Here is a 25,949-nt window from a genome sequence, read left to right as displayed (position 1 = left end):
GTAAGATCCTGAGGGTGTGGGTGGGTGTCTTGTGACACTGTGTTGCAAGGTAATTGGGGAGGAATAGAAGATGGCACACAGCTTGTAAGGATTCGAGAGAAACAGTCCATAATTTATGGCCCTTGAGGAATATTTATCTCCTGGCGCTCTTTACCAAGTCTTACTAGACCATAGGCTCAGGTGAGGACCTGCTGCTTCCATCAAAATGATCACGTCCTCGTGTGGAACAGATGTCCTCGTTCTTTGTGTAATATAAGCAAATGGTTTGCACCTGTCTCTCTGGAATTTGTGGTTTGGATCAGCCAACCTGGTGCTCAAGTGTGACCATCAGAGAGAAATGGAATAGCATAGGAACATATACTATAGTTTTTTTCTTAAAATTGCAACAGAATTGAAAGGTATCTAAAATACTTGATCAGGCTTTAAGCTTCAGAAAGGGATAGCAGGAATAATTTTTTTCCCCTGTTATGCTGTTATATTTCCACTCTTCAATCCCCTTCCCAAGAGAGATGCAGAACTGATCAGGATTATGATGCTATCTGTATTCCCTGATTCCTTGGTCCCAGCAGGAGAGTAAATATCATTAAAACTGCCAATTGCAAAGCTTGTTCATTTCCATTATCTTCGGATGCTGACTTCAGCTTTGTCCCGGGCTGGGAAATAAATTTGATCTAGATATCAGTTTGCTGGAAGTGTTTTTAAGCATTGTTTCCAAACTCATTTCCCAGTCCACTATAGGAAATGAGTATACAGATGCAGCTTTAGAGAAACTGAAGTAAAGACATAATTTATAGTATCAGGGGACCACCTCATAGCAATTTGGTCTTGCCTGTGAGCACCAAGTCAAACTGTGTTATAACCCCATTTTGGAACTGTAAAGACAAAGGCTGTAGTACATTTCCATATCATCTTTTTAACATGGTTTGATTGTATCCACACACGTAAGACCACATTGTACAACAGCAAAATTAGAGCAATACTATGCTGTATCACCATCCCTCAATGGTAACTTTTGCTGGGAAGATTAGGGCCTTATGTGTTACATACACTATAAAAACTGTATGAAGGACCCAGCTGCAATACAGTGGTGGCCCAACGTGGTTCAAGTCTTCCCATAAAAACAGGGGTATTCGTGGCTGCTACAGACTACCAAATCAAAATAGGGAACTAGATGACCATCTCCTTATGCACCTAACTATAATGTGTAGGGAAAAAACTATGTGATCGTGGTGGACTTCAATTTGAATGACACATACTGGAGGTCTCATGCTGCCAGTACTAAAACATCCTTGGATTTTTTAAACAGTATAGATGACAATTTCCTAACTCAAAAAGTGTGCCAACACAAGCAACTCTTTATTAGACCATGTCCTAACAGAAAGAGAAACTGACCACAGAACTAAAAATTAACAGTGATCATGACTTGATGATATTTATAATGTCCATATTTATGTCATATTTATAATGTCCAAGCAGAATAAAGTACAAACCAATAATATATATATATATATTATTGGTTTGTACTTTATTCTGCTTGGACATTATAAATATGATCAAGTCATGATCACTTAATTTTTAGTTCTGTGGTCAGTTTCTCTTTCTGTTAGGACATGGTCTAATAAATAAATTAATAAATTAGTAAATAAATATACACACACACACACACACACACACAGTGCTTTAACATGGCCAGTTTCACAAAACAATTATGAGGGAACTGAGCTGGGAAGAAGAATTTAGTCATAAAAATGTGTATGATAATTAGAAATAATTTAAGAATACCTTACCAGATGCCCAAAAAGTCATAACTGAGGAAGGCAGCCTGGCTGGTTTAAAAACTGACCTGGTTTAGAGGGGAAGTGAAGGCAGTTATAAAAAATAAATTTTATATATAAATAAAACAAATGGAAGAAAAGGGAAACTCTTCGTAATTAATATAAATCAGAAATTGGGAATTGTAGAAAATGGATAAGGGAAGCAAAGGGACACAAGAAGAAATCTATGGCCAGCATTGTTACGGATCATAAGAGGTTTTATTTTATATATATGAATGAATAAATAAATGCATGGAACAAAAAGAATCCCTCCAGTGGTATTGGTCCACTACTAGATGGATCTCATAGAATTATCAAATAATAATGCAGAAAAGGGAGAAGTGTTCAATAAATATTTCTCTTCTGTATTTGGGGGGAAAAGATTATGTAGTCTCATTATATGATAATGATAACTCTCTTTTCATCCCACTAGTATCTCTGGAGGACATTAAACAGAAACTACTAAGGTTTAAAACTTTTAAATCAGCAGGCCCAAATAACCTCCATTCAAGAGTTTTAAAAGAGCTAGCTGAGGCACTTGCTGGACCATTAATGTTGATTTTCTGTAAGTCTTGGAGCACTGGGGAAGGTCCATAAGACTGAAAGAAAGCTAATAATGTGCCAATTTTAAAAAAGGGTAAAATGTGATGGCCTGGGAAACTATAGGTCTGTCAGCCTGACATCATTATCGGGCAAGATAATGAAGCAGCTGATATGGGACTTAATAAAGATTAAAGGAAGGTAATGTAATTAATGCAAATCAACAAGGGTTTATGGAAAATTAATCTTGTCAAACTCACTTGATTTTTTTTTTTTTGTGAGATTACAAGTTCGGTTGGTAATAGTGTTGATATACCATACTTTGACTTGGTACCACACAACATTCTGATTATAAAACTCGAATATAAAATTACCATGGCATACATTAAATGGATTAAAAACTGGCTAATTGACAGATCTCAAAATGTAACTGTAAACCAGGAATTGTCATCAAGAGGGTATGTTTCCAGTTAGGTACTGCAGGGATTGGTTCTTGGTCCTATGCTATTTAATATTTTTATCCATAACCTGGAAGAAAACAAAATCATCCCTTATAAAGTTTGCATAGGACATAAAAACTGGGAAAGTGGTAAATAACTAAGAGAACGGGTCACTGATTCAGAGGGATCTGGATCTCTGGGTAAACTGGGCACAAGCAAACAATGTGTGTTTTAATACAGCTAAATGTATACATCTAAGAACAAAGAACGCAGGCCATACTTACAGGATAGGAACTCTATCCCAGGAAGCAGTGAGTCTGAAAAAGATTTGGGGTGTTGGTGGATAATCAGCTGAACACGAGCTCTCATTGTGATGCTGTGGCCGAAAGATAATGCAGTCCTGGGGTGCATGAACAGGGTAATCTTGAGTTGGAATAGAGAATTATTTTTCCTTAGTATTTGGCACCAGTGTGACCACTGCAAGAATACTGTGTCCAGTGCTTATATCCGTAATTCAAGAAGGATGTTCATATATTGGAGAGAGTTCAGAGAAGAGCCACGGGAGTGATTACAGGATTAGAAAACATGTTTTATGGTGATAGACTCAAGGAGCTCCATGTATTTAACTTAACAAAGAGAAGGTCCAGGGGTGACCTGATGACAGTCTGTAAGTATCTACATGGGGAACAAATACTTAATAGTGGGCTCTTCAATCTAGCAGTGAAAGGTGTAACATGATCCACTGGCTAGAAGCTGAATTCTGACTGGAAATAAGGCATATATTTTTACAACAGGGGTAATTAACTATTGGAACAATTTACCATGGATTGTGGTAGATTCGCCGTCACTGACCATTTTAAAATCAATACTGGATTTTTTTCTAAAATAACATGTTCTCAGAATTGTTTTGGAGAAGTTCTAAGGACAGTGTTATATAGGAGATCAGACTAGATGATCACAATGGTCCCTTCTGGCCTTGGAATCTATGAATCTATGAATGAAAACAGTATTAAAGAAGAGTGGCACAGACCTGGATTGTATAGAATTAGTAGTTCTGTAGACTGGTTCGGCCCGGTCTACTCAGACAAAATAAAACTGTTTTATATCCAAGCCTGGCCACTACTGGATCTCCCAACATGATCGTTTTTAATTAAACACAGAAAAAAAATCTTACAAGGGATGGAAAAAGAAAGAAGCGGGGGAAAGTAAGAATAGAAGTGGTGGGGGAGAAAAGAGAAGAATGCTTCTACCACTTGTTCTTGTTGATATTAGAGCTGAACGAGTAACAGCAAACATATTTTACAAATCTAGACTCTACTATTTAGATATCTACGAGCAAATCACAATTTCTTCAATTTGATTTATTAGAAATTATTCATGTCTTTTGTGATTTTTTTCATTTATAAATTAATTGGGAACATTTCTCTGGTGAATATTTGACTCTCGAGCAACAGTTACCTGTGATTGGTCAAGTTAAGTCACGTGGTTTGGTTTCCATTCCCTGATTTGATGAGTGAACAACATACTTCTGGAATGATTATTATTTGAACTTCAGTAGCACTTAAGAGGCCCCAAAGAAGATCAGGGAACCACTGCACTAGTTTCTGTACAAATACATATGGAAAGACAATCCCTATCCTGAAGAGTTTATAACAGAAATAAATAAGACAGACAAGGATCAGAGAAAAGCAATGTTATCCCTATTTTACAGATGGAATTAAGTAATTTGCTTAAGGTCACACTGGAAATCTGTGGCAGAGCCAGGAAACCAGATCTCTCAATTCCCAGTCTGGCACCCTAACCACAAGTCCAATCCTTCTCTATCTAATCATGCATACAAATTTAAAATTCAGTTTCCACAAATACTTATACACGTGACTTGGAAATTCGCTTTCCATGAGCATTCATGGAAGTGAAACTCAGTTGCATGAACTCTTGAGGAAAGCAAACACAAAAGGCATACGGATCTGATCAAAATGAATTAAAACAATATAACTGAATATTGGCAGAAAATATTTTGCAGTATTCAACCAGCTCTGTTGATCTAAATTAAATATAAGATGCTTTTCAAGCATCTAGGCTCCTTTAGATTTCATTCCTAACTTCAAGAGTGGCTTCTCTCCCCGCCCCCTTTCCCCCCAAAAAAGGGAGACCCTTCTGCAGGCAAAACTAAATTCAAGGCCTGCAGATATGGCTTTGTTTATTTTATCAGCAGTAAGATCCCTTGAAATTTTACAACCATAAATGGTAGAGCCATGTTCCCTTTGTATACTGTAGTTAATGAAAATCACCTGGTTTTGAAAACACATGGAGCCACATATACCATGAAAATTCTCCTCATCCCCATAAGTGATAACAAACTAATGAGCTTAGGTTAATAACACTTTGAAAATAAGAAGTGTCTCCGTTATAGCCCCAACTCAAAAGTGGAGGAAGGACTTCTCTGCTAAGGTCCACGATCACACAATCTGGCTGCTCCTCTCACAACGCAGAGCCACACAATATACCAGAGGCCTAAGCAAAGGGATTCCAGACTTTAGGAATCCAGCTGTTAGGCCTCAAGAAGCCAAGACTTCCCCCCAGAATCCACTTCAAACAGCCACAGTTTTGAACTTACCTTCCAAATAGCAGCTGGAGGAAGAAGAAAGTCCTTTTTTCGATTTGCAACCCACCAATTTCAAGCAAATCTCCAACATTTTCATTTGTTAGTTTGGCTTCGGCTTGTGTGTTCTCTCCCCTCCCCCTTAGGTTTCACATACACAAAAAAGAGTTGCCCGTTAAGAGATCTAAAAATCCAGCACTCTTAAAACCAAGAAAAGAATAAGCCAGAGAGACAGATAATCCACAGGGCCCATAGTACCAGTCCCAGAAACTTAACTCAAGTTTTGCTCCCCTCTTGTTAACTCTTTTGTCAGGCGAGAAAAAAAATCCTACTAAGTTGGAAGCAGTTACTTCTTGCGGCAGCTCCAAAACTCTGCCATTCCTTCCCTCATACTCTCACTCCGTTAGGCACTTCGTGCAGGCAGAGCTGCTTACGTTAAACTGCCAACAAAGGGCCCCCTTCAGGCTTTGGCTGTCTGACTTCATGACATCAGATAGGCTAGTTACGCCCACAGCATACTTAACCCCTCATTGTTCCAACTTGCCTACTATTCATGTCAACAGCAGGATTCTACTAACAAATTTCTTCAGTCATTTCCAGAGAACAAATCAGCAAGTCTTCCTTGCCCTGGGAGCAATGACAGCGTCATTGGAGGCATTTCCTTAGAGTCAAAGAAACTCAAAACAAAGTAAGGGCTAATTATTATTATTTATATAACACCATAGGTGTATATGGGAATCTACAGTAGTAAGAATGCACAGACTGGCAAAGGATAGACAATGTCCTAGCGCCGAAGAACAATGGCACTTTATACTAATATTTTGAACTTTACTCCTGTGCAGAAAAGCAACACTGGCAGCCATTCCCCACACTAAGCAGAATGCAGGAGAGGAATAGGCATTATTCCCCAGCACATACAATTCTGACACCACTGTGATATTTACTGTTGTATAGACTCACATACCTAGACCTGAAGTAATTATACTTTTTGAATAATTGTTACATAGAGGGGCAATACTTCTGAGAACCCCAATGGCCTCTCCCACCCTTAACACTGTTTTGCTTTGCAGGTTTGTGAAGGGTATGGTCCTGCTTGCTGCTCTCCCCAATTTTGTATTTGTGGTATGTCCAACCAATGTGTGGCTCAGCTCCTCTGTCGTCTACATTGATCTACATCCCTTTGTTTAAATACATACATGCTTTTACATTGTTCTACACCAGTGGTTTTCAACCTTTTTTCATTTGTTGACCACTAAAAAATTTTGAATGGAAGTGCGGACCCCTTTGGTAATCTTAGACATTAGCTGCAGACCCCCAAGGATCTACAGACCACAGGTTGAAAACAACTGTTCTATGGTAGCAACCACCTTTCATGGACCCCTTAGACACAGTCTGTGGAGCTCCATGGGTTTGCGGACCACAGGTTGAAAACCACTGCTCTACACAGTAGACATAAAATAGAATATATGTAATACTGTATTCTTCTAATTCTTTAGAAAAAAATGAACTTCAGCAGATCAGATGGGTAAACACCATCACAATGTGTGGAACACTGCTGCTGCAAACATGACTAGAGCTCTTGGGATCCACAAAGAGGACTGACCCCAGCATGACTTCATGTTTTCCCTCCATGTGTTCCCTGCCCTGAAAGTTTCTCTCCATATTTGTTTTAATAAATAGTCGCGCCAAAAACTAACTATTGCACTTCTCCCTTCCCGCTAACATTTTCAAATATTTAGTATTTCAAGGGAAACTCTGCATGTCTCCAGGATCTGAAAAGCATGTATCTAACACAGCAAACACACAGTCCAGATTCTCCATATACATTATTTTAGAGCATTGTTTTGCTTCAGAGTTCTGGTCTGTGGAGGTGCATTCTCCTAACAGCACAACTTGGAAAGAAATCACCAGTCCGTCAACCCATGCCATTTTTTAAAATGGTAAGAAACACTGTTACTGATCATACCACCAGCTGCATTCTTTCTATAGCATAAATCACTTTGCACCCATGTTTCTGGTTTTATCCACACATCTCAAAACATTGTAAAAAAATAAAATAAATAAAGATGGGTGAGCACTATTATTCCTATCTCTGTGACTCCGTTTAAGTGAATTCCTCAAGTTCACAGTCAGTGGTAGAGACAAGGACAAAACTCTGATCTCTTCACATTAAGTATGGTGCCCAGCTCACAGCACAGTGCTACCTCCCTTAAAAAGGAAAAGAGTATCGCAATTCACTCAGGGCTCTGCTTGAACTGTGCTCTGGAGGTGGATGAATTTAGCCAAGATCCAAGAGCAACTGAGGGCTATCTACTCACTCAGAGACCATTTATTTTCCAAATAGATACTGTATGCACAGAGTTTACACTTTTGAAAGATTTAAGCCATTGAATTGTGAAAAGGAGGATTAAATCACAATATTGTGAGGAGGGTTATGCAAGACACACAAGTGACCCAGTCATCATGTGCTGATGAACTGCGATGAGCAACACAATAGCGGACCTGAATCTCATGTTGTAATGTTTAGTTATACTGACCTATTCTACTTTTCCATGTCATGAATCCTTTTCACTGCAGCTGCAGGAATGCAGAATTCCAATGGAATTACCAAGACTGCCCCCATTAACACTCAACAGCCTCATTATGAATAAGGTAATACAAGCAATGCCAATCGAATTAATAAGGATTACATTTATTATTTGAAGTGGTTTGTGCTCGATGCTTTTAAGCCAGGTTTCAAATTCTCTTTATTCCCTTCCTTAGATACAGGCAATAGCTATATCAACACCTAAATACACTTCTGAAGAGAGCACATTCAATTCCCTATTACTAAAAACTGAACATTTAAAATGGGTGGGTATATGCAAGATTTCTGAGTAGTTTCTTAAGTTTCCCTGTCAAGATTACAGACACTTCCATCTAGTACGATCCTTTTAGTTGTTGAGTGGAGTATGTGCATGGATATTCTGATGTTAACTAATGTAGTTGCTTTTCTTGGCTTTTCATTTTTACTATGCATTTAACATACAAAGATTGAGACCATATTAACACAATGATATTACATCTATCTAGTTTGTTTGCTCTACATGCAGTGATTTAACTATATTAAACGGAAGTGCATCTAAACCTCTTTGTTATGTTGGTTTAAGGTACTTTCCTTGTTAATCATTGCATCCACACATCTCTGCCCTTGTTCTAATTAACTGCTCAGCATTCTGGGCAGATATCCCGTGGTGCAATGCTCCGCAGCTCAGCTTTGTGACTTTTCTCACAGGGCATTGTGGGATGGCTACTGGAAACTAGAGGAATTCTGGGACTGATGGGGGCAGAGTCAAACTAAAATTCCCATGATTCATATCCTGGCTTCCATTAATTTCGCCATTGCCATTTTTGAACTTCTATCAGGTAGCATGGAGGACCCACTGCAGAAAGCTGTGATCATGACAGTAATTAATACAAACAAGTTGATGCAAGTGCATTTGATTAACAAGGAAAGTACACTGGCAAAACAAAGTGACCTAAAGTGCTTCCATACAAATATAGTTAAATTGGCAATGGGACCAGCACCAGGAGTGCCCCTTTGTCTATATTTGCTCTGACAGCATCTTGTAGATATCCGCATTCTAGTGACTCTTCTCCAGACTGGATTAAATATGCTGCTCTCCAAAGAGGGCAATTAAATCCAGGACTTCTGAATAAGTCTATGCAAAAGGCACAGAGAGGCATGGTAGCTGTAATGGCCATGTGAATTCATTACTACCTGGTATCAGAAAGGATTACTCATGGCTGCCTGCCACCATTTCAATGAAGAGATGACATCAGGTCAAGATGATCCCAAAGGAATGGCGGGGCACAGAGGTACACAGACAGATCAATCCAGGCGTGAAGCAATGCAGTGTGGAATAGTAACTGAAGGACTGCCAGAAGTGATATATTTCAGAGTAGCAGCCATATTAGTCTGTATTTGCAAAAGAAAAGGAGAACTTGTGGCACCTTAGAGACTAAAAAATTTATTTGAGCATAAGCTTTCGTGAGCTACAGCTCACTTCATTGGATGCATTCAGTGGAAAATACAGTGGGGAGATTTATATACATAGAGAACATGAAACAACGGGTGTTACCATACACAGAGTAACGAGAGTGAACACTTAAGGTGAGCTATTACCAGCAGGAGAGCGGGGGGCGGGGGGAACCTTTTGTAGTGATAATCAAGGTGGGCCATTTCCAGCAGCACTGAGGAACAGTGGGCGGGGGGGGGGGATTAAACAATGGGAAATAGTTTTACTTTGTGTAATGACCAATCCACTCCCAGTCTCTATTCAAGCCTAAATTAATTGTATCCAGTTTGCAAATTAATTCCAATTCAGCAGTCTCTCATTGGAGTCTGTTTTTGAAGTTTTTTTGTTGAAGAAATGCAACTTTTAGGCCTGTAATCGAGTGACCAAAGGTTGGGGTTCCAGGGGTGTATCTGTGCGGATTTGTTCTTGTGCTTTTTCAGGGAGTTTCTTGAGCAAATGCTGTAGTTCCTTTTGGTAACCCTCAGTGGGATCAGAGGGTAATGGCTTGTAGAAAGTGGTGTTGGAAAGCTGCCTACCAGCCTCCTGTTCATATTCCGACCTATTCATGATGACGACAGCACCTCCTTTGTCGGCCTTTTTGATTATGATGTCAGAATTGTTTCTGAGGCTGTGGATGGCATTGTGTTCTGCACGGCTGAGGTTATGGGGCAAGTGATGCTGCTTTCCCACAATTTCAGCCCGTGCACGTTGGCGGAAGCACTCTATGTAGAAGGCCAGTCTGTTGTTTCGACCTTCAGGAGGAGTCCACCCAGAATCCTTCTTTTTGTAGTCTTGGTAGGAAGGTCTCTGTGGGTTAGTATGCCATTCAGAGGTGTGTTGGAAATATTCCTTGAGTCGGAGACGTCAAAAATAGGATTCTAGGTCACCACAGAACTGTATCATGTCCGTGGGGGTGGAGGGGCAGAAGGAGAATCCCCAAGATAGGACAGATTCTTCTGCTGGGCTAAGAGTATAGTTGGATAGAACCACAATATTGCGGTGGGTTAAGGGAACCACTGTTGTGGCCCCTTGTGGAATGTAGTAATTTAGATAGTTTAGTGTCCTTTTTCTTTTGTAGAGAAGCAAAGTGTGTGTTGTAAATGGCTTGTCTAGTGGCACTGCTATGGGTACCCGCATGGCCACACAGTATGCCAACATTTTTATGGCTGACTTAGAACACTTCCTCAGCTCTCGTCCCCTAATGCCCCCACTCTACTTGTGCTACACTGATGACATCTTCATCATCTGGACCCATGGAAAAGAAGCCCTTGAGGAATTCCACCAAGATTTCAACAATTTCCATCCCACCATCAACCTCAGCCTGGACCAGTTCACACAAGAGATCCACTTCCTGGACACTAGGTGCTAATAAGCGATGGTCACATAAACACCACCCTATACCGGAAACCTACTGACTGCTATTCCTACCGACATGCCTCCAGCTTTCATCCAGACCACACCACACAATCCATTGTCTACAGCCAAGCTCTGCGATACAACCGCATTTGCTCCAACCCCTCAGACAGAGACAAACACCTACAAGATCTCTATCAAGCATTCTTACAACTACAATACCCACCTGCGGAAGTGAAGAAACAGACTGACAGAGCCAGAAGAGTACCCAGAAGTCACCTACTACAGGACAAGCCCAACAAAGAAAATAACAGAATGCTACTAGCCATCACCTTCAGCCCCCAACTAAAACCTCTCCAACGCATCTGTCATTAATATAAAGGGAAGGGTAAACACCTTTAAAATCCCTCCTGGCCAGAGGAAAAACCCTTTCACAGGCTTAAGAAGCTAGGATAACCTCGCTGGCACCTGACCAAAATGACCAATGAGGAGACAAGATACTTTCAAAGCTGGAGGGGGGGAGAAACAAAGGGTGAGTGTGTGAGTGAGAGAGAGAGAGAGAGAGAGAGAGAGAGAGAGAGAGAGGGGTATTTGCCGGGAACAGAAAGGAATGGAGTCTCAGAACTTAGTAAGTAACCTAGCTAGATATGCGTTAGATTCTGTTTGTTTAAATGGCTGAGAAAATAAGCTGTGCTGAATGGAATGGATATTTCTGTTTTTGTGTCTTTTTGTAACTTAAGGTTTTGCCTCGAGGGATTCTCTATGTTTTGAATCTGACTACCCTGTAAGGTATTTTCCATCCTGATTTTACAGAGGTGATTCTTTTTACTTTTTCTTCTATTAAAATTCTTTTAAGAACCTGATTGCTTTTTTCATTGTTCTTGAGATCCAAGGGTTTGGGTCTGTGTTCGCCTATGCAAATTGGTGAGGATTTTTATCAAGCCTTCCCCAGGAAAGGGGGTGTAGGGTTTGGGGAGGATTTTTGGGGGAAAGACGTTTCCAAGCGGGCTCTTTCCCGGTTATATATCTGTTAGACGCTTGGTGGTGGCAGCGATAAAGTACAAGGGCAAAAGGTAAAATAGTTTGTACCTTGGGGAAGTTTTAACCTAAGCTGGTTAAAATAAGCTTAGGGGGTTTTCATGCAGGTCCTCACATCTGTACCCTAGAGTTCAGAGTGGGGAAGGAACCTTGATAGCATCATCAAGGATCTACAACCTATCCTGAAGGACAACCTATCACTCTCACAGATCTTGGGAGACAGGCCAGTCCTTGCTTACAGACAGCCTCCCAACCTGAAGCAAATACTCACCAGCAACCACAAACCACACAACAGAACCACTAACCCAGGAACCTATCCTTGCAACAAAGCCCGTTGCCAACTGTGTCCACATATCTATTCAGGGGACACCATCATAGGGCCTAATCACATCAGCCACACTATCAGAGGCTCATTCACCTGCACATCTACCAATGTGATATATGCCATCATGTGCCAGCAATGCCCCTCTGCCATGTACATTGGTCAAACTGGACAGTCTCTATGTAAAAGAATAAAGGGACACTAATCAGACGTCAAGAATTATAACATTCAAAAAACAGTTGGAGAACACTTCAATCTCTTTGGTCACTCGATTACAGACCTAAAAGTGGCAATTCTTCAACAAAAAAACTTCAGAAACAGACTCCAATGAGAGACTGCTGAATTGGAATTAATTTGCAAACTGGATACAATTAACTTAGGCTTGAATAGAGACTTGGAGTGTATGGGTCATTACACAAAGTAAAACTATTTCCCCTTGTTTATTTCCCACCCTCCACTGTTCCTCACACATTCTTGTCAACTGCTGGAAATGGCCCACCTTGATTATCACTACAAAAGGGTCCCCTCCTCCCCGCTCTCCTGCTGGTAATAGCTCACCTTACCTGATCACTCTCGTTACTGTGTGCATGGTAACACCCATTGTTTCATGTTCTCTGTGTATATAAAATCTCCCGACTGTATTTTCCACTGCATGCATCCGATGAAGTGAGCTGTAGCTCACGAAAGCTTATGCTCAAATAAATTTGTTAGTCTCTAAGGTGCCACAAGTACTCCTTTTCTTTTCAGAAGTGATATAGTTAGGAATGAACACACTCATCATGAAGTGGACTTACCCCGTTCCAAGATAGCCACGACATATTTTGGTTTAAAACCAGGTTGTGTGCAGACGCAAGGCACTTTGAGGTGAGCTGACTACTATTACGCCGATGTAACGCTGCCGTATACACAAGGCCTGAGTATCCAAAAGCTGCACTTTACTGATGACAATACTACGCCGACACGAGAGTTTCTCCCGTCGGTGTAGCTAATACACAGCCTCGAGAGGTGGTAGCTATGTCGACAGGTGAAGCTCTCCCGTCAACATAGCACTGTCTACAGGGGGGGTTATGTCCGTATAACTATGTCTAGGGCCCTACCAAATTCACAGCCATGAAAAACACGTCACGAACCGCAAAATCTGATTCTCTCCCCCCCTACAAAATCTGGTCTTGTGTGTGCTTTTACTCTATACTATACAGATTTCACAGGGGAGACCAGCATTTCTCAAATTGAGTGTCGTGACCCAAAGGAGAGTTGCAGGGGATCAAAAGGTTGAGGGGGGGTGGGGGGGAGTCATGGTACTGCAACCCTTACTATTGCACTGCCTTCAGAGCTGGGCGGCTGGAGAGTGGCAGGTGTTAGCCGGGCACCTAGCTCTGAAGGCAGCATCTGGCCAGCAGCAGCGCAGAAGTAAGGGTGGCAATACTATACCACACCACCCTTACTTCTGCGCTGCCGCCTTCAGGGCTGGGCAGCCGGAGAGCGGTGGCTGATGACAGAGGGCCCAGCTCTGCAGGCAGCAGCGCAGAAGTAAGGGTAGCAACAGCATATCATGCCATCCTTCCTTCTGCACTGCTGCTGGTGGTGGCTCTGCCTTCAGAGCTGGGCTCCGGGCCAGCAGCCACTACTCTCCAGCTGCCCAACTCTGAAGGCAGTGCCGCCGCCAGCAGCAGCACAGACATAAGGCATAGTACCGTGACCCCGCCCCCCACCCCAAACTCCTTGTTGGGTCAAGACCCCTACAATTACAACACTGTGAAATTTCAGATTTAAAAAGCTGAAATCATGAAATTTACAATTGTTAAAATCCTATCACCGTGAAATTGACCAAACTGGACTGTGAATTTAGTAGGGACCTAGCTATGTAGCTCAGGGGTGTGGATTTTTCACCTGAGCAACATAGTTATACTGATATAGGTCTGTAGTGTTGATTTGGCCTAAGGCAACTTTATTTCTGAATGAGAGTGCCCACTCAAGGGTTTAATGTGCTTTAACTCACGCACGTTCAATACACTCCATTAGTTAAGTTGGCTATAATTCTCACATAGACAATCCCTTTGTGATCCCATCACTGTCAACTTCATTAATTCCCTCCTCATTCTCCCCACTGTGTGTTACTCTCACTTGGATCAGGACAAACTAGACTAAGCACTAGGGGGCAAGGACCTTAGGGCTAGTCTACACTGGCAACGCTAAAGTGCTGCCGTGGCCATGGCGCAGTGCCGGGAGAGAGCTCTCCCAGCCTCTAAAAAAAAAACTATCTCAACAAGGGGCACAGCTCCCAGTGCTGGGGCACTGTTTATACTGGCGCTTTACAACGCTGCAACTTGCTGAGCTCAGGGGAGTGTTTTTTCACACCCCTGAGCAAGAAAGTTGCAGTGCTGCTAATTGCCAGTGTAGACAAGCCTGTGTCTCTATTTATAGTGTGCTGTAAAAATAATGGGTGTTGGGTAAACAAAACTCACAATAGTGCCATTACATGCACAATGATAGTCTAATTGTTAAACCAATTAACCCCTTTTAAACCCCCCCCCCACACACAAAACCTGGTCAACAGAAGTGTGCTGATTTCAGGATTATAATGACTGATTCAACCTTAAAGTCAGTTGTTCTATTGCATATGAGCTTTTGTAATATACAATTATTATTTTATTTCTTACTTTTTAAAAGTACCTCCGGAGGTCGAGGCACCAATTCTTCTGGAAGACCACTAATGTGCATGATGGCTGCAATGGGAGGAATCAGACTCCATAAGCAGAAAGTGAATTCTGGGATGATCTCACAGTAAAGAGGAGATGGTGTAAATTTTGCTATGATCACATTAAAAGCAGACAGTGCTTTTCACCAATTTTAAAGTGCTGCTGAACTTTGTTTTAAAATTCTCATCTGAGATTAAAAAAAAGGCAGCAGCTTTTGAGTCCCCAGAGTAGAAGCAGTTGCTTCTTTGTTTTTTGAAGGCATGTGTTAAATGCACAAGGATGGAAAAAGTCAGTTGAAAGACATGCAGCATAAGCTAGAGGATAAAGAAAGGGACTGAGTGAGAAGAAAGACATTCTGTACCCAACTTTGGTGCAAACTTGATTGGGGTCATTTTAAACTCTGTGCCTCAGTTACCCCATCTGTAAATGGGGCTTATCACTTCACAGGAAGTGTTAGGGCGAGTTAATTCATTGATTGGAGAGCACTTTGTGATCCTTAGAAGGATAGGGCAACAGAACTAGAAAGGCTTTTTTAATAATACACATCTTAATATGCCTCTGCTCCTGGTCTGATCCACACAAGCAAGACCAAATTGCATTATAGCACAGTCAAAGAATTACCATATTAGACTGCTCTGCTCTGACATGGAAGGTTTCACAGTGCAGGTGGATCCTATAAAATGCAATTTATAGCGTAACACCATCCCTAGCGCCCCCCCCCCCCAAGTCACTGTCCCACTGATCATGGAAAACATGCTAGATCTTATGAGCAATCACTATGTTTTAAAATAAAATTTTCGCCAGTACAATTTTGATTCCAGTGCAAATGGAGTGCTTTGTCCCCTCCGTGGGCTAGTCCAGCCTTCTTTTAGACACTGATTTAACTGTAAGGCTCAGCCGGGGTCCTCAAACTGCTGTGGTGGTCTCCATTTGTCAAATTTTTTTTGGCAGATACCAAGGTCTCTGATACTGGGGACTAGCAACTGAGGAGCTCTGGTGGGGTTAACTCTGACTTGCAATGTGATCAGTTTCGTGCAGCACAGAATTCTTTGTCTGATGCAGACCAAATTTTAAACCAGCTTGCAATGAATAAAACTTCAGCGCACTACGCATAATTAAGTAACAAGAACTTCACTTTTATATGCCAAGGAAAACATGGAAAAATCTCAGACTGGACTCACCATGATCACTAAAGTTAAAGCTAGCACAGATCATATGGCATGGCCAAACCTACTGACCCTCCAAGCTGCATATGGTAATCTTCAGAAGTTTGAGAGTCGGGCACACCCCATGGGGCTGAAGCGCGGAGCCGCAGCAGGTGCACCCCGCAGGGCTGAAGTACCAACGTCCCTCCCTTAGCCCAGAGGTCCCCAAACTGTGGGGTACACCTGCCTACCAGAGTGCAGAGGAACGTTCAGGGGGGAGGGGTGCCACAATTGGCCCAGGCCAGCCCCCACGGAGGGTGGGGAGGGAGCACCACCCAGCCTCGCCCCCAGTTATGCTCAGCCTTGCCCCCAGCCATGGTCCCGGCTCCTGCCCCTCCGCCTGGCCCCATCCCCAGCCATGACCCCCACTGTGGCCCAGCTGCCACTCCCCTCCTGCCCCTACCCCCAGCCTTGGCCCCTGACTGCGGCTCCGTTCCCAGCCCGGGGCGGGAACTGGGGCGGGGCTGGGAACAGAGCCACACCTGGCCGCAGGCCCATTCTCTGCTGTGCAGCCCGGCATCTTTGTGGGAAGGGATGAACCCCACACTGCTCTCCTATGCTCTGTTAACTGTCATGAAGACATCACGGATGGCAGTGCAGTTAATCATCAAGTTCCTAACTGAAGAAGACTCGCAGGCGCCCAACATTCTTCGTGACATGGATAGAAGCAACTTGAGATTGCTTTTGGCATTCACAGAGCAGCTGCATAGGGCAGACTGTCACTTTTGGGCTCGGGAAACAAGCACTGAATGACGGGATCATATAGTCATGCAGGTGTGGGATGACTAGCAGTGGCTACAGCACTTTTGGATGCAGAAAGCCACCTTCCTGGAACTGTGTGTGGAGCTCGCCCCAGACCTGCGGCACAAGGACACCAGAATGAGAGCTGCCCTCTTGGTAGAGAAGCATGTGGCAATTGCTATGTGGAAGCTGGCGACTCCAGACTGCTACTGGTCGGTCACAAATCAATTTGGAGTGGGGAAGTTGACCACTGGGGATGCGTTAATGCAAGTGTGCAGGGCTATTAATCGCATCCTGCTATGAAGAACCGTGACTCTGAGAAATGTGAATGAAACAGTGGATGGCTTTGCAGAAATGGGGTTTGGTAACAGTGGGGGTGGCAATAGATGGCACACAGATTCCAATTTTGGCACCAGACCACCTTGCAACAGAGTATATCAATAGGAAGGGGTACTTCTCCATGGTGTTGCAGGCACTTGTGGATCACCGACGGCGTTTCACTGACATCAGTGCAGGGTGGTCTGAGAAGTAAATGACGCATGCATCTTCAGGGACACTGGCCTGTTCAGAAAACTACAAGCGGGGACTTTCTTTCCAAACCAGAAGGTTACAGTGGGGGATGCTGAAATGCCCATAGTGATCCTGGCAGACCCGGCGTCAGCTGTAGCTCATGAAACCTTACACGGGACACCTGGACAGCAACTACAGGCTGAATAGGTGCCAGATGACAGTTGAATGTGCCTTTGGCAGACTAAAGGCGAGCTGGCGATGCATTTATCGCAGGCTAAACCTTAATGAGGATAATATTCCCATGGTCACAGCCGTGTGCTGTACGTTGCGTAACATCTGTGAAGATAAGGGCGGCAGGTTTGCTAGGGGTGTCGTGCTAAGGCAGACCGCTTGGCCGCTGATTTTCAGCAGCCAGATACCAGGGCTGTCACAGGAACCCGGGTGGGGGGGGGGAATTTGAATCAGGGAAGCTTTAAGGCAGCACTTTGACAATGAGCACCAGTAATGTGTGTGTCTCTGTCAGAGGCGCTAGCTTTCCTCGGACACGGTGGTGTCATTTGGGGCCTTATAGTCCTGTAAGACAGGGATAACAATGCCTGTGCCGGTGGTGGGGCCTGCAACCTCAATTTGTAAAAAAGAAAAAAAAAAAAAACGGTGATTCATCATGAAAGCATTTTGCTTTTATTCAGCAAGAAACAGCGTGCGCACGCACACACACACACACACACACAGATGCCTGATGGGGAAAGGAGGAACCAGGGACGGACAGACTTTCACAACTGTGTGTAGGTCCAGCTATCATTGTGAAAGTTGTTTGAGGGGGTGGAGTGAAGGGGAAACCGAGACTGCCCGGAAAGTGAAAAGGAATGCGTGGGCGGAGTTTGGGGGGGGGCGGGGGGGTCATGGAAAAGCGTTCTGAACGTGCTGCAGGGGAGGGTGAGCACAGATCTGCTCCGTCTGCAGCCCTATTAAGGACTGCAGCATCTGCATTTGCTCCTCCATCACTGTAATCATCCTCTCAGTTGCATCCTTAACAAATGCTTGATTCTCTATTCTGTCCTGCCCCCAGCACTCCTTACGTTCCCTTTTTTCTTCATTTGAGCACTGCAATACGTCCCAGAACATGTCTTCTTTGCTGCGTGTTGGGCGGTTTCTTATCTGGCGGAGACGCTCGGCAGGGGTGCATGGGGTGTTCCTGAAGGCCACATCTGGTGAAGCACAGGGGACAATGCACAGAAGTGGGATTGTTAAATTCACGCACAGCACTGAAACGTTTCAGTAAAATAAACCTTTTGAAACACTGCCATCACTTTCTCACTGACCCTAGCCAGGCACACATCTCCGTAAACAGCCAAAGCATGGTGAGTGTTGGCGGGGGGGGGGGGGGGGGAGAGCACACTCTCTCTGCAAGGTGCAGAGCATTCTATGGAAAAATATTCTAAAATTCTCCCACGCTTTTCCACAGGCGGGGGTCATTCTAGCAGACATCTCACTGCTAAGGGTAAGCAGGGAAATGAGGGTACATCTACTCCACACTTGTAGCTTCCGCCCTGCTCCCTATGCTGCTCGCCCATGTGCCACTTTGGTCCCTGCACAAGTGATTGCCGAATGGCGTGAGAAAGTTTCCTACAATGGGGGAAGGAACAAAGCTGCTCTGCCACAGAACCTTCAGCGAAGGATTAGCGAGTACCTCCGGGAAACTTTCCTGGAGATCTCTCTGGAGGACTAACCGTGGGATCTCGGCATGCATCAACACCATTCTGCCGTACCCATTAGCTACACAGGGAAATGTCCACCTCACAGAAACACAGACAGCCTCCCACATTTCTATATCCTGAACCCATCTCCACGCTGCACAAGCCACAGCCACTTATCAAGTATCTCATCTCCTGCTTCTTGCTCCCCGGAGAGCAACTGCTGAGACTGGCTAGACACCTCTGGAGCGGAGAACGGTTCCTGGCTGCCTGCCCCACCGGGCGACCCTGCCGGGAGCTGCACATCCTCGTTTAACTCCACCTCTTCATCAATAACTTCGTCTTCCAGGTTAGGTCCTCTTTCTGCCGCCTCCGTTCCCTCCGAAGTATCCACAGGGCTCTTAGCGGTGGAGGTGGGGTTGCCACCGAGGATAGCATCCAGCTCCTTATAGAACCGGCAGGTTTTAGGTGAAACAACGGAGCGACAGTTTGCCTCTCTCGCCTTATGGTTCACCTGCCTCAGCTCCTTTATCTTCGCTCTGCACTATAGCATGTCCAATCATAGCTCTCTTTGCACAAGCCTCGAAAAATGTGCCAGTAGGTATCCCAATTCCTATGGCTCAAGCGCAACTGGGACTGCACAGCCTCCTCTCCCCATATACTGATCAGATCCAACAGCTCCACAGTGGTCCAAGTGAGACAGCATTTGGTGCAATAACCTGCTATGGTCACCTAGGATGATGCGATGGGACCTCTCCATGCTGAGACAGCAGGAAACAGAATTTCAAAAATTCCCAGGGCTTCTAAGGGGGAGGGGAGGATGGTCGTTTACCTGGCTGCAGGACAGCACAGTTCAAACCGCTGACCAGAGTGGTTAGGATGGGCATTGTCGGACACCTCCTGGAGGTCAATTAAAGTGATGAGATCAAGCATGATGTCTACACTGGCACTTTGTCAAGAAAAATGTAGAGGAAAAAGACATAAGTCTCTCATCGTGGTGGATGTATTTATTTGCCAAAACCGGACATTTTACCCGACAAAGTTGCATCGCAATGTGTACACATGCACAATTTGGTCGACAAAAAGCAGTTTTTGGCAACAAAACTTGGTAGTATAGACAAGGCCTTAAAGAATCTCAGATTTAAACAATCTCTCGACTCAATTGCTTTCTAGTCCTGATAATTACTCATTGACACCTTGTAAACACGCAAAACATATCCCATAAGACTACTGTTTTAATGCATACTCAAACATTCCTTGCTTATTGCTTACCTAACAATTGGTGTACTATATTAAAAGGCAATTATGTCTGCAGACAATGTTTTATTTTTAATACCTACCACCTAGCACAGGTAGTTTGTGAGAAAAAAGAAAAGGAGGACTTGTGGCACCTTACAGACTAACAAATTTATTTGAGCGTAAGCTTTCGTGAGCTACAGCTCACTTCATCGGATGCATTCAGTGGAAAATACAGTGGGGAGATTTATATACATAGAGAACACGAAACAACAGGTGTTACTATACACACTGTAACGAGAGCGATCAGGTAAGGTGAGCAATTACCAGCAGGAGAGCGGGGAGGAGGGGAACCTTTTGTAGTGATAATCAAGATGGGCCATTTCCAGCAGTTGACAAGAACGTCTGAGGAACAGCGGGGGGGGGGGGGGGGGGAATAAACATGGGGAAATAGTTTTACTTTGTGTAATGACCCATCCACTCCCAGTCTTTATTCAAGCCTAAGTTAATTATATCCAGTTTGCAAATTAATTCCAATTCAGTAGTCTCTCGTTGGAGTCTGTTTCTGAAATTTTTTTTTTTTTGGAAGAATTGCCACTTTTAGGTCTGTAATCGAGTGACCAAAGAGATTGAAGTGTTCTCCGACTGGTTTTTGAATATTATAATTCTTGACGTCTGATTAGTGTCCCTTTATTCTTTTACGTAGAGACTGTCCAGTTTGACCAATGTACATGGCAGAGGGGCATTGCTGGCACATATCACATTGGCAGATGCGCAGGTGAACGAGCCTCTGATAGTGTGGACTTCCTGGACACTACGGTGCTAATAAGCGATGGTCACATAAACACCACCCTATACCGGAAACCTACTGACCGCTATGTCTACTTACATGCCTCCAGCTTTCATCCAGACCACACCACACGATCCATTGTCTACAACCAAGCAATATGATACAACCGCATTTGCTCCAACCCCTCAGACAAACACCTACAAGATCTCTATCAAGCATTCTTACAACTACAATACCCACCTGCGGAAGTGAAGAAACAGACTGACAGAGCCATAAGAGTATCCAGAAGTCACCTACTACAGGACAGGCCCAACAAAGAAAGTAACAGAACGCCACTAGCCATCACCTTTAGCCCCCAACTAAAACCTCTCCAACGCATCATCAAGGATCTACAACCTATCCTGAAGGACGACCCATCACTCTCACAGATCTTGGGAGACAGGCCAGTCCTTGCTTACAGACAGCCCCCCAACCTGAAGCAAATACTCACCAGCAACCACACACCACACAACAGAACCACAACCACAACCAAGAACCTATCCTTGCAACAAAGTCCGTTGCCAACTGTGTCCACATATCTATTCAGGGGACGCCATCATAGGGCCTAATCACATCTCCCCACTGTATTTTCCACTGAATGCATCTGACAAAGTGAGCTGTAGCTCACGAAAGCTTATGCTCAACTAAATTTGTTAGTCTCTAAGGTGTCACAAGTCCTCCTTTTCTTTTTGCAGATACAGATTAAACACGGCTGCTACTCTGAAACCTGTCATTTTGTGAGAAAAGGCTCTCTCAACATTTTAACATGCTAAGCATATATTAGCCCGCCAAATCTTTTGGGTTTGTTCACAGAGCTAGGGCATGTCTACACTAGAAAATTAAGTCAACCCATCTTAGGTTGGCTTACAACCCATGTCTACACTACCCTCCGTCAGTGGTGTGCGTCCTCACCAGGAATGCTTCCACAGACTTATGAGGGGCAGTGTGGGGGTGATGAAAGCCTGGGCTCTCAGCTCCTCGCTGCAGCCGGGAGCCCAACAGGGAGCACTGCACATGTAGTCTGGGCAGCTCCCAGCAGGAAGCCAGGAGCCTCGGTGCAGCTGCCGGGCTCCCCATGGGGAGCTGGGAGCCTCCGGGCAGGTGCAGCTGGGCTTGGACCTGGGAGCAGGGAGCCCGGGCAGCAGCCAGACTGGAGAAGCTGGGACCCGGGAGTGGAGGGAGCAGCCTGGCTCAGAACGGGGAGCATGTAGCCTGGCTAGGAGTGGGGAGCCAGGGGGCCAGCCAGGCTTCATACTGGAGCTGTGAAATTGACAAGAATGACGCCAACAGCCAATATAAGTAATGCAGTGTCTACATGGACACTGCTTCGCCCTAGCTACACCAACATAAGCCCTATGCCTCTGATGGAAGTGGAGTTATGATGTCGGTGTAGTAGGCCACTTACATCGGTGGGAGAAAGGCTGTCGTGTGTACGCTCACATAATTAGACTGACAAACTGCCTTACACCAACCTAACTCTGTAGTGAAGAGCAAGCCCAAGAACTGGGCCCCAATCCACCAAGGTGCTGAGCACTCTCAGCATCCACCGACTTCAGTTGGAGACGCAAACTCATTGCCTTGCTGGTTCAGGCCCATAATCTAACACAACTGAGCAGAGGAATCATCACATTCTCCATACATTCAACTTCTTTTTCTAGAATTCACATCCCCATGCTCCCACAAATGACCCAAAACAAGAATATTCATATGATAAATGTTTTACCCTAGGGGTCAGCAGCAGGAGATTGCAGAGGGACTATAGGCCTGTTAATCTAACTGAAAAATTCCTTGTGATTAACATGGCAGAATCCTTCTTTTCAATCTCTCCCCATAATGGTAAATATGGGACACTCTCACTGCTATACTTAAGGTCTGTCCACATTGGCCTTGTCTATAATAGAAAAATTAGTACCATTTCTACAACAGTGCAGTGAGCGTGTATGCACTAGCGTAGATAGGGCTCAGGTATTTTTACCAACATGTCCTGAAAACCTGGTCAACTGAAGCTTCTTGCCACCACCTTAAAAGTAATACATAACTCTACCTCTCCCTAGTTCTCCATCCTTGCAGGAGCAGCAGAAGCACCCTGGAAGTGGGGGGGGCCACTAGGATTGCCAACCCTCTGGGATTGCCCTGGAGTCTCCAGGAATCACAGATTAATCTTTAATTAGAAATTATGTCACATGATGAAACCTCCAGAAATACCTCCAACCAAAATTGGCAACCCCAGGAGCCATAGGTGCCTGAACAGTGCCACCCCCCCCCGCGCCACACTGCCCCCCCCCCCGCAAGGTCCCATCACTTCTCCCTGAGCCCCTATACGGCCCCCTCCTCCTGAGCCCCCATGTTCTGTTCGCTCCTCTCTGCCCCCTGCTACTCGCCCTTACAGCCAGTAAAAAGTGGGGGAGGAGGGGCATGGCCCCCTGGCTCCTCCTGCTCCGGCACCCCTGCATCCTTGTCTTGTTTCATATCAGCTTTTGTCATTCTGCCTGATGCCAGTATTGTCTGCCTTTCTTCAGCCTCTCATGCAGACATCTCTGCTTCGTATGCAATTACACGCATGGAACACCTTTCCTAAGCTTATCCACAGGCCATTACACCTTCTCTGCATTCAGACCCTTCACAGACCCACTTTGGCTGCAACCTGAAAAAACAGATGACTAACAGAAGTCTGAGGAGTAATACTGAATACTTCATATAGTCGATTAGTGAGCATAACCGTTTATTTCTCCTCTGACCACTCTACATAGGTGCTGTACCGCTTCCCCCGGTCTGACTTCAGTTTGTGAGCTCCATGGGGCAAGACCTTTACTGTTGGAAACTGTACTGTGGGTACTTCTGGAAGGACATAAAATAAAAGCACACACAAGCGTAATGAAATGTTAGCAATTTTGGAAGCTAGATATCCCAAGAGCCACTGTGATAAAATAGGTGAGGTCCAGAAAAGAATTCTGGGCTAATCATGAAAATAAAGCACACCAAGCAGTTCAACTGAAAAACAAAACGCTTTTGCAATACAACATGTGTATTTGTTGCTTTTACCTCCTTCGTCTAAAAACAGATGTTTGTTATTTGCAGTTCTCACAACTGAAGGAGTCAATTGACAAATGGTGGGATTATAGACATGGGCTGTTAAACTATCTGAAATTCCTTTCAAGTAACATGCCAGAATCCTTGTCTTCAAGGTGGTGGCAAAGGGGCTATGCCTGAAGCGCAAACTCTTGAAGTCATCACTTCATGATATCCTCCTTTCTAATTTCGGAGTGTCAGTAAGAAAGAAAATTGCATTCATTGTCAGCGTTTGAACCCTTTATGGTTTTCATGTTCATGAAAAGCCTATTAGCATCTCCCATTGAAAGATTTTGAAACATTTGCAGACAAAGAAAGGAAAGAGGCTTTTTGGAATTTCTAGCATCAAGATGGAAGTAGTTCTGAAAGGCGTAAATCACAAAACCACACCTTTGTTATATTGACTTTGCTTTCTTTATCTTGTCAGCCTATCAAATACATTGTTAAGAAGGGAGTGGAAACTGGGAGTTTGAGAGTGATATGGAGAGTTGTTGCTAGTTTGGGGATTTTATTTAAGTGTGTACTATAATATTTGCTGCCAGATCAGAGAACATGGAACATATTTTAAGGCAACAAGGACATAATCAAAATAGATACGTACCCGGAAAATTTCAGAAAATGAAAAGTAAGTTTTTCCACCAAGTACTACCTCTTTGGTAATTGTGGAAACATTTTTGTAATTTAAGAAAATGAGAAGGGAAAGGAAGGGTTAAATGAAACACACCAAAGGGGGTTAAACTGAAATAGCATTGTTCAAAACTGATGGGTTCATGTAAGGATCATAGTTTAACCTTGCATGATTTTTAGTACAACAGCACACACAATAAGCAGCAGGACTGTAAAAGTGTGGTTGATTCTTGGTGGTAAGGAAGTAGTTAATTTCTTCCATTCAAGGGCTGAAAAACCTGCCAAAGCAGAAGACCAGGCCTGAAAGATCAAATTACATCTGAGGAGGGGGTGGAAGGGGAGAATAAGAAAAGAAAACAAGTATTCTGAACCTCTGCACAGTATTAGACCCAGTAGGGATTAGAGGAACATGGAAGAGCCAATATTTATCCCAGTTATCTCCAGCGCAGTTGAAATGGACTGTAAACATATATGCTGTTCTTCTTCTTATTAAAATATTTTCAGATGGATAGGAACCACAGGCTGTAGCCGGCATTCACAACTATTATACAAAAATTACTTTTTAAAAATGGTTTGAGTGGCTGAGGATCTCCATACCCCACCCCCACCCATTTAATTGCTATTCATTTTGTCCTCAAGGTTAAAAAAACAAACACTCAAGGAGGAAATGAAACCAGCAGAGTGCTCTGCTATTAGTTTGCTCAATAGCACTATTACCATGAACACACACAAGAAAGTCAAGTTTAGAAAAGCAATAGCATTTGAAGGGCAGCCCGAGTGATCAAGAGAATGTACATATTGATAACGTATCCAGACCTAATCATCAATGGTGCATACCAAGACCTTGGTCAACACTGAAGAAGCGTTAGGAACCTTCTCATTAATTTAAAACTAGCGGTTCTCAAACTTCATTGCATCGTGACCCCCTTCTGACAACAAAAATTACTACATGACTCCAGGAGGGGGGACTGAAGGCCGAGCCCGTCGGGGGGGCCAAAGTTGAAGCCCAAGGGCTTCTGCCCTGGGTGAGGGGCATGTAACCTGAGTCCTGGGCAGTGGGGCTTGGGCTTCAGCCTTGTTGGGACCCAGGGCCAACACCAGTCTTGGCGACCCCATTAAAATGGGGTCCTGACCCACAGTTTGAGAACCCCTGATTTAAACCTTTGGCCATC

General features: G+C 43.9%; 1 protein-coding gene across 2 annotated transcripts in view; it reads right to left on the bottom strand.

Annotated features, from left to right (window-relative positions):
* ABL1 (ABL proto-oncogene 1, non-receptor tyrosine kinase) overlaps nucleotides 1-25,949 on the bottom strand; it is a 114,994-nt gene that overhangs the window by 34,361 nt on the left and 54,684 nt on the right. Inside the window, exon 1 of one of the 2 annotated variants that reach the window (XM_074974020.1) lies at nucleotides 5,412-5,812. The exons of the other annotated variant lie outside the window; for it this stretch is intronic. Within the exon in view, the coding sequence (XP_074830121.1) occupies nucleotides 5,412-5,496 (85 nt within the window). The 5' untranslated portion in view covers nucleotides 5,497-5,812. Of the gene's footprint in view, nucleotides 1-5,411; nucleotides 5,813-25,949 lie in introns of those variants that run through there. 2 annotated transcript variants of the gene reach the window in all.

Source organism: Natator depressus, chromosome 16, assembly GCF_965152275.1.
Source record: "Natator depressus isolate rNatDep1 chromosome 16, rNatDep2.hap1, whole genome shotgun sequence".
Lineage (NCBI taxonomy): Eukaryota > Metazoa > Chordata > Testudines > Cheloniidae > Natator > Natator depressus.
This window is presented reverse-complemented; position numbering and strand designations above follow the sequence as displayed.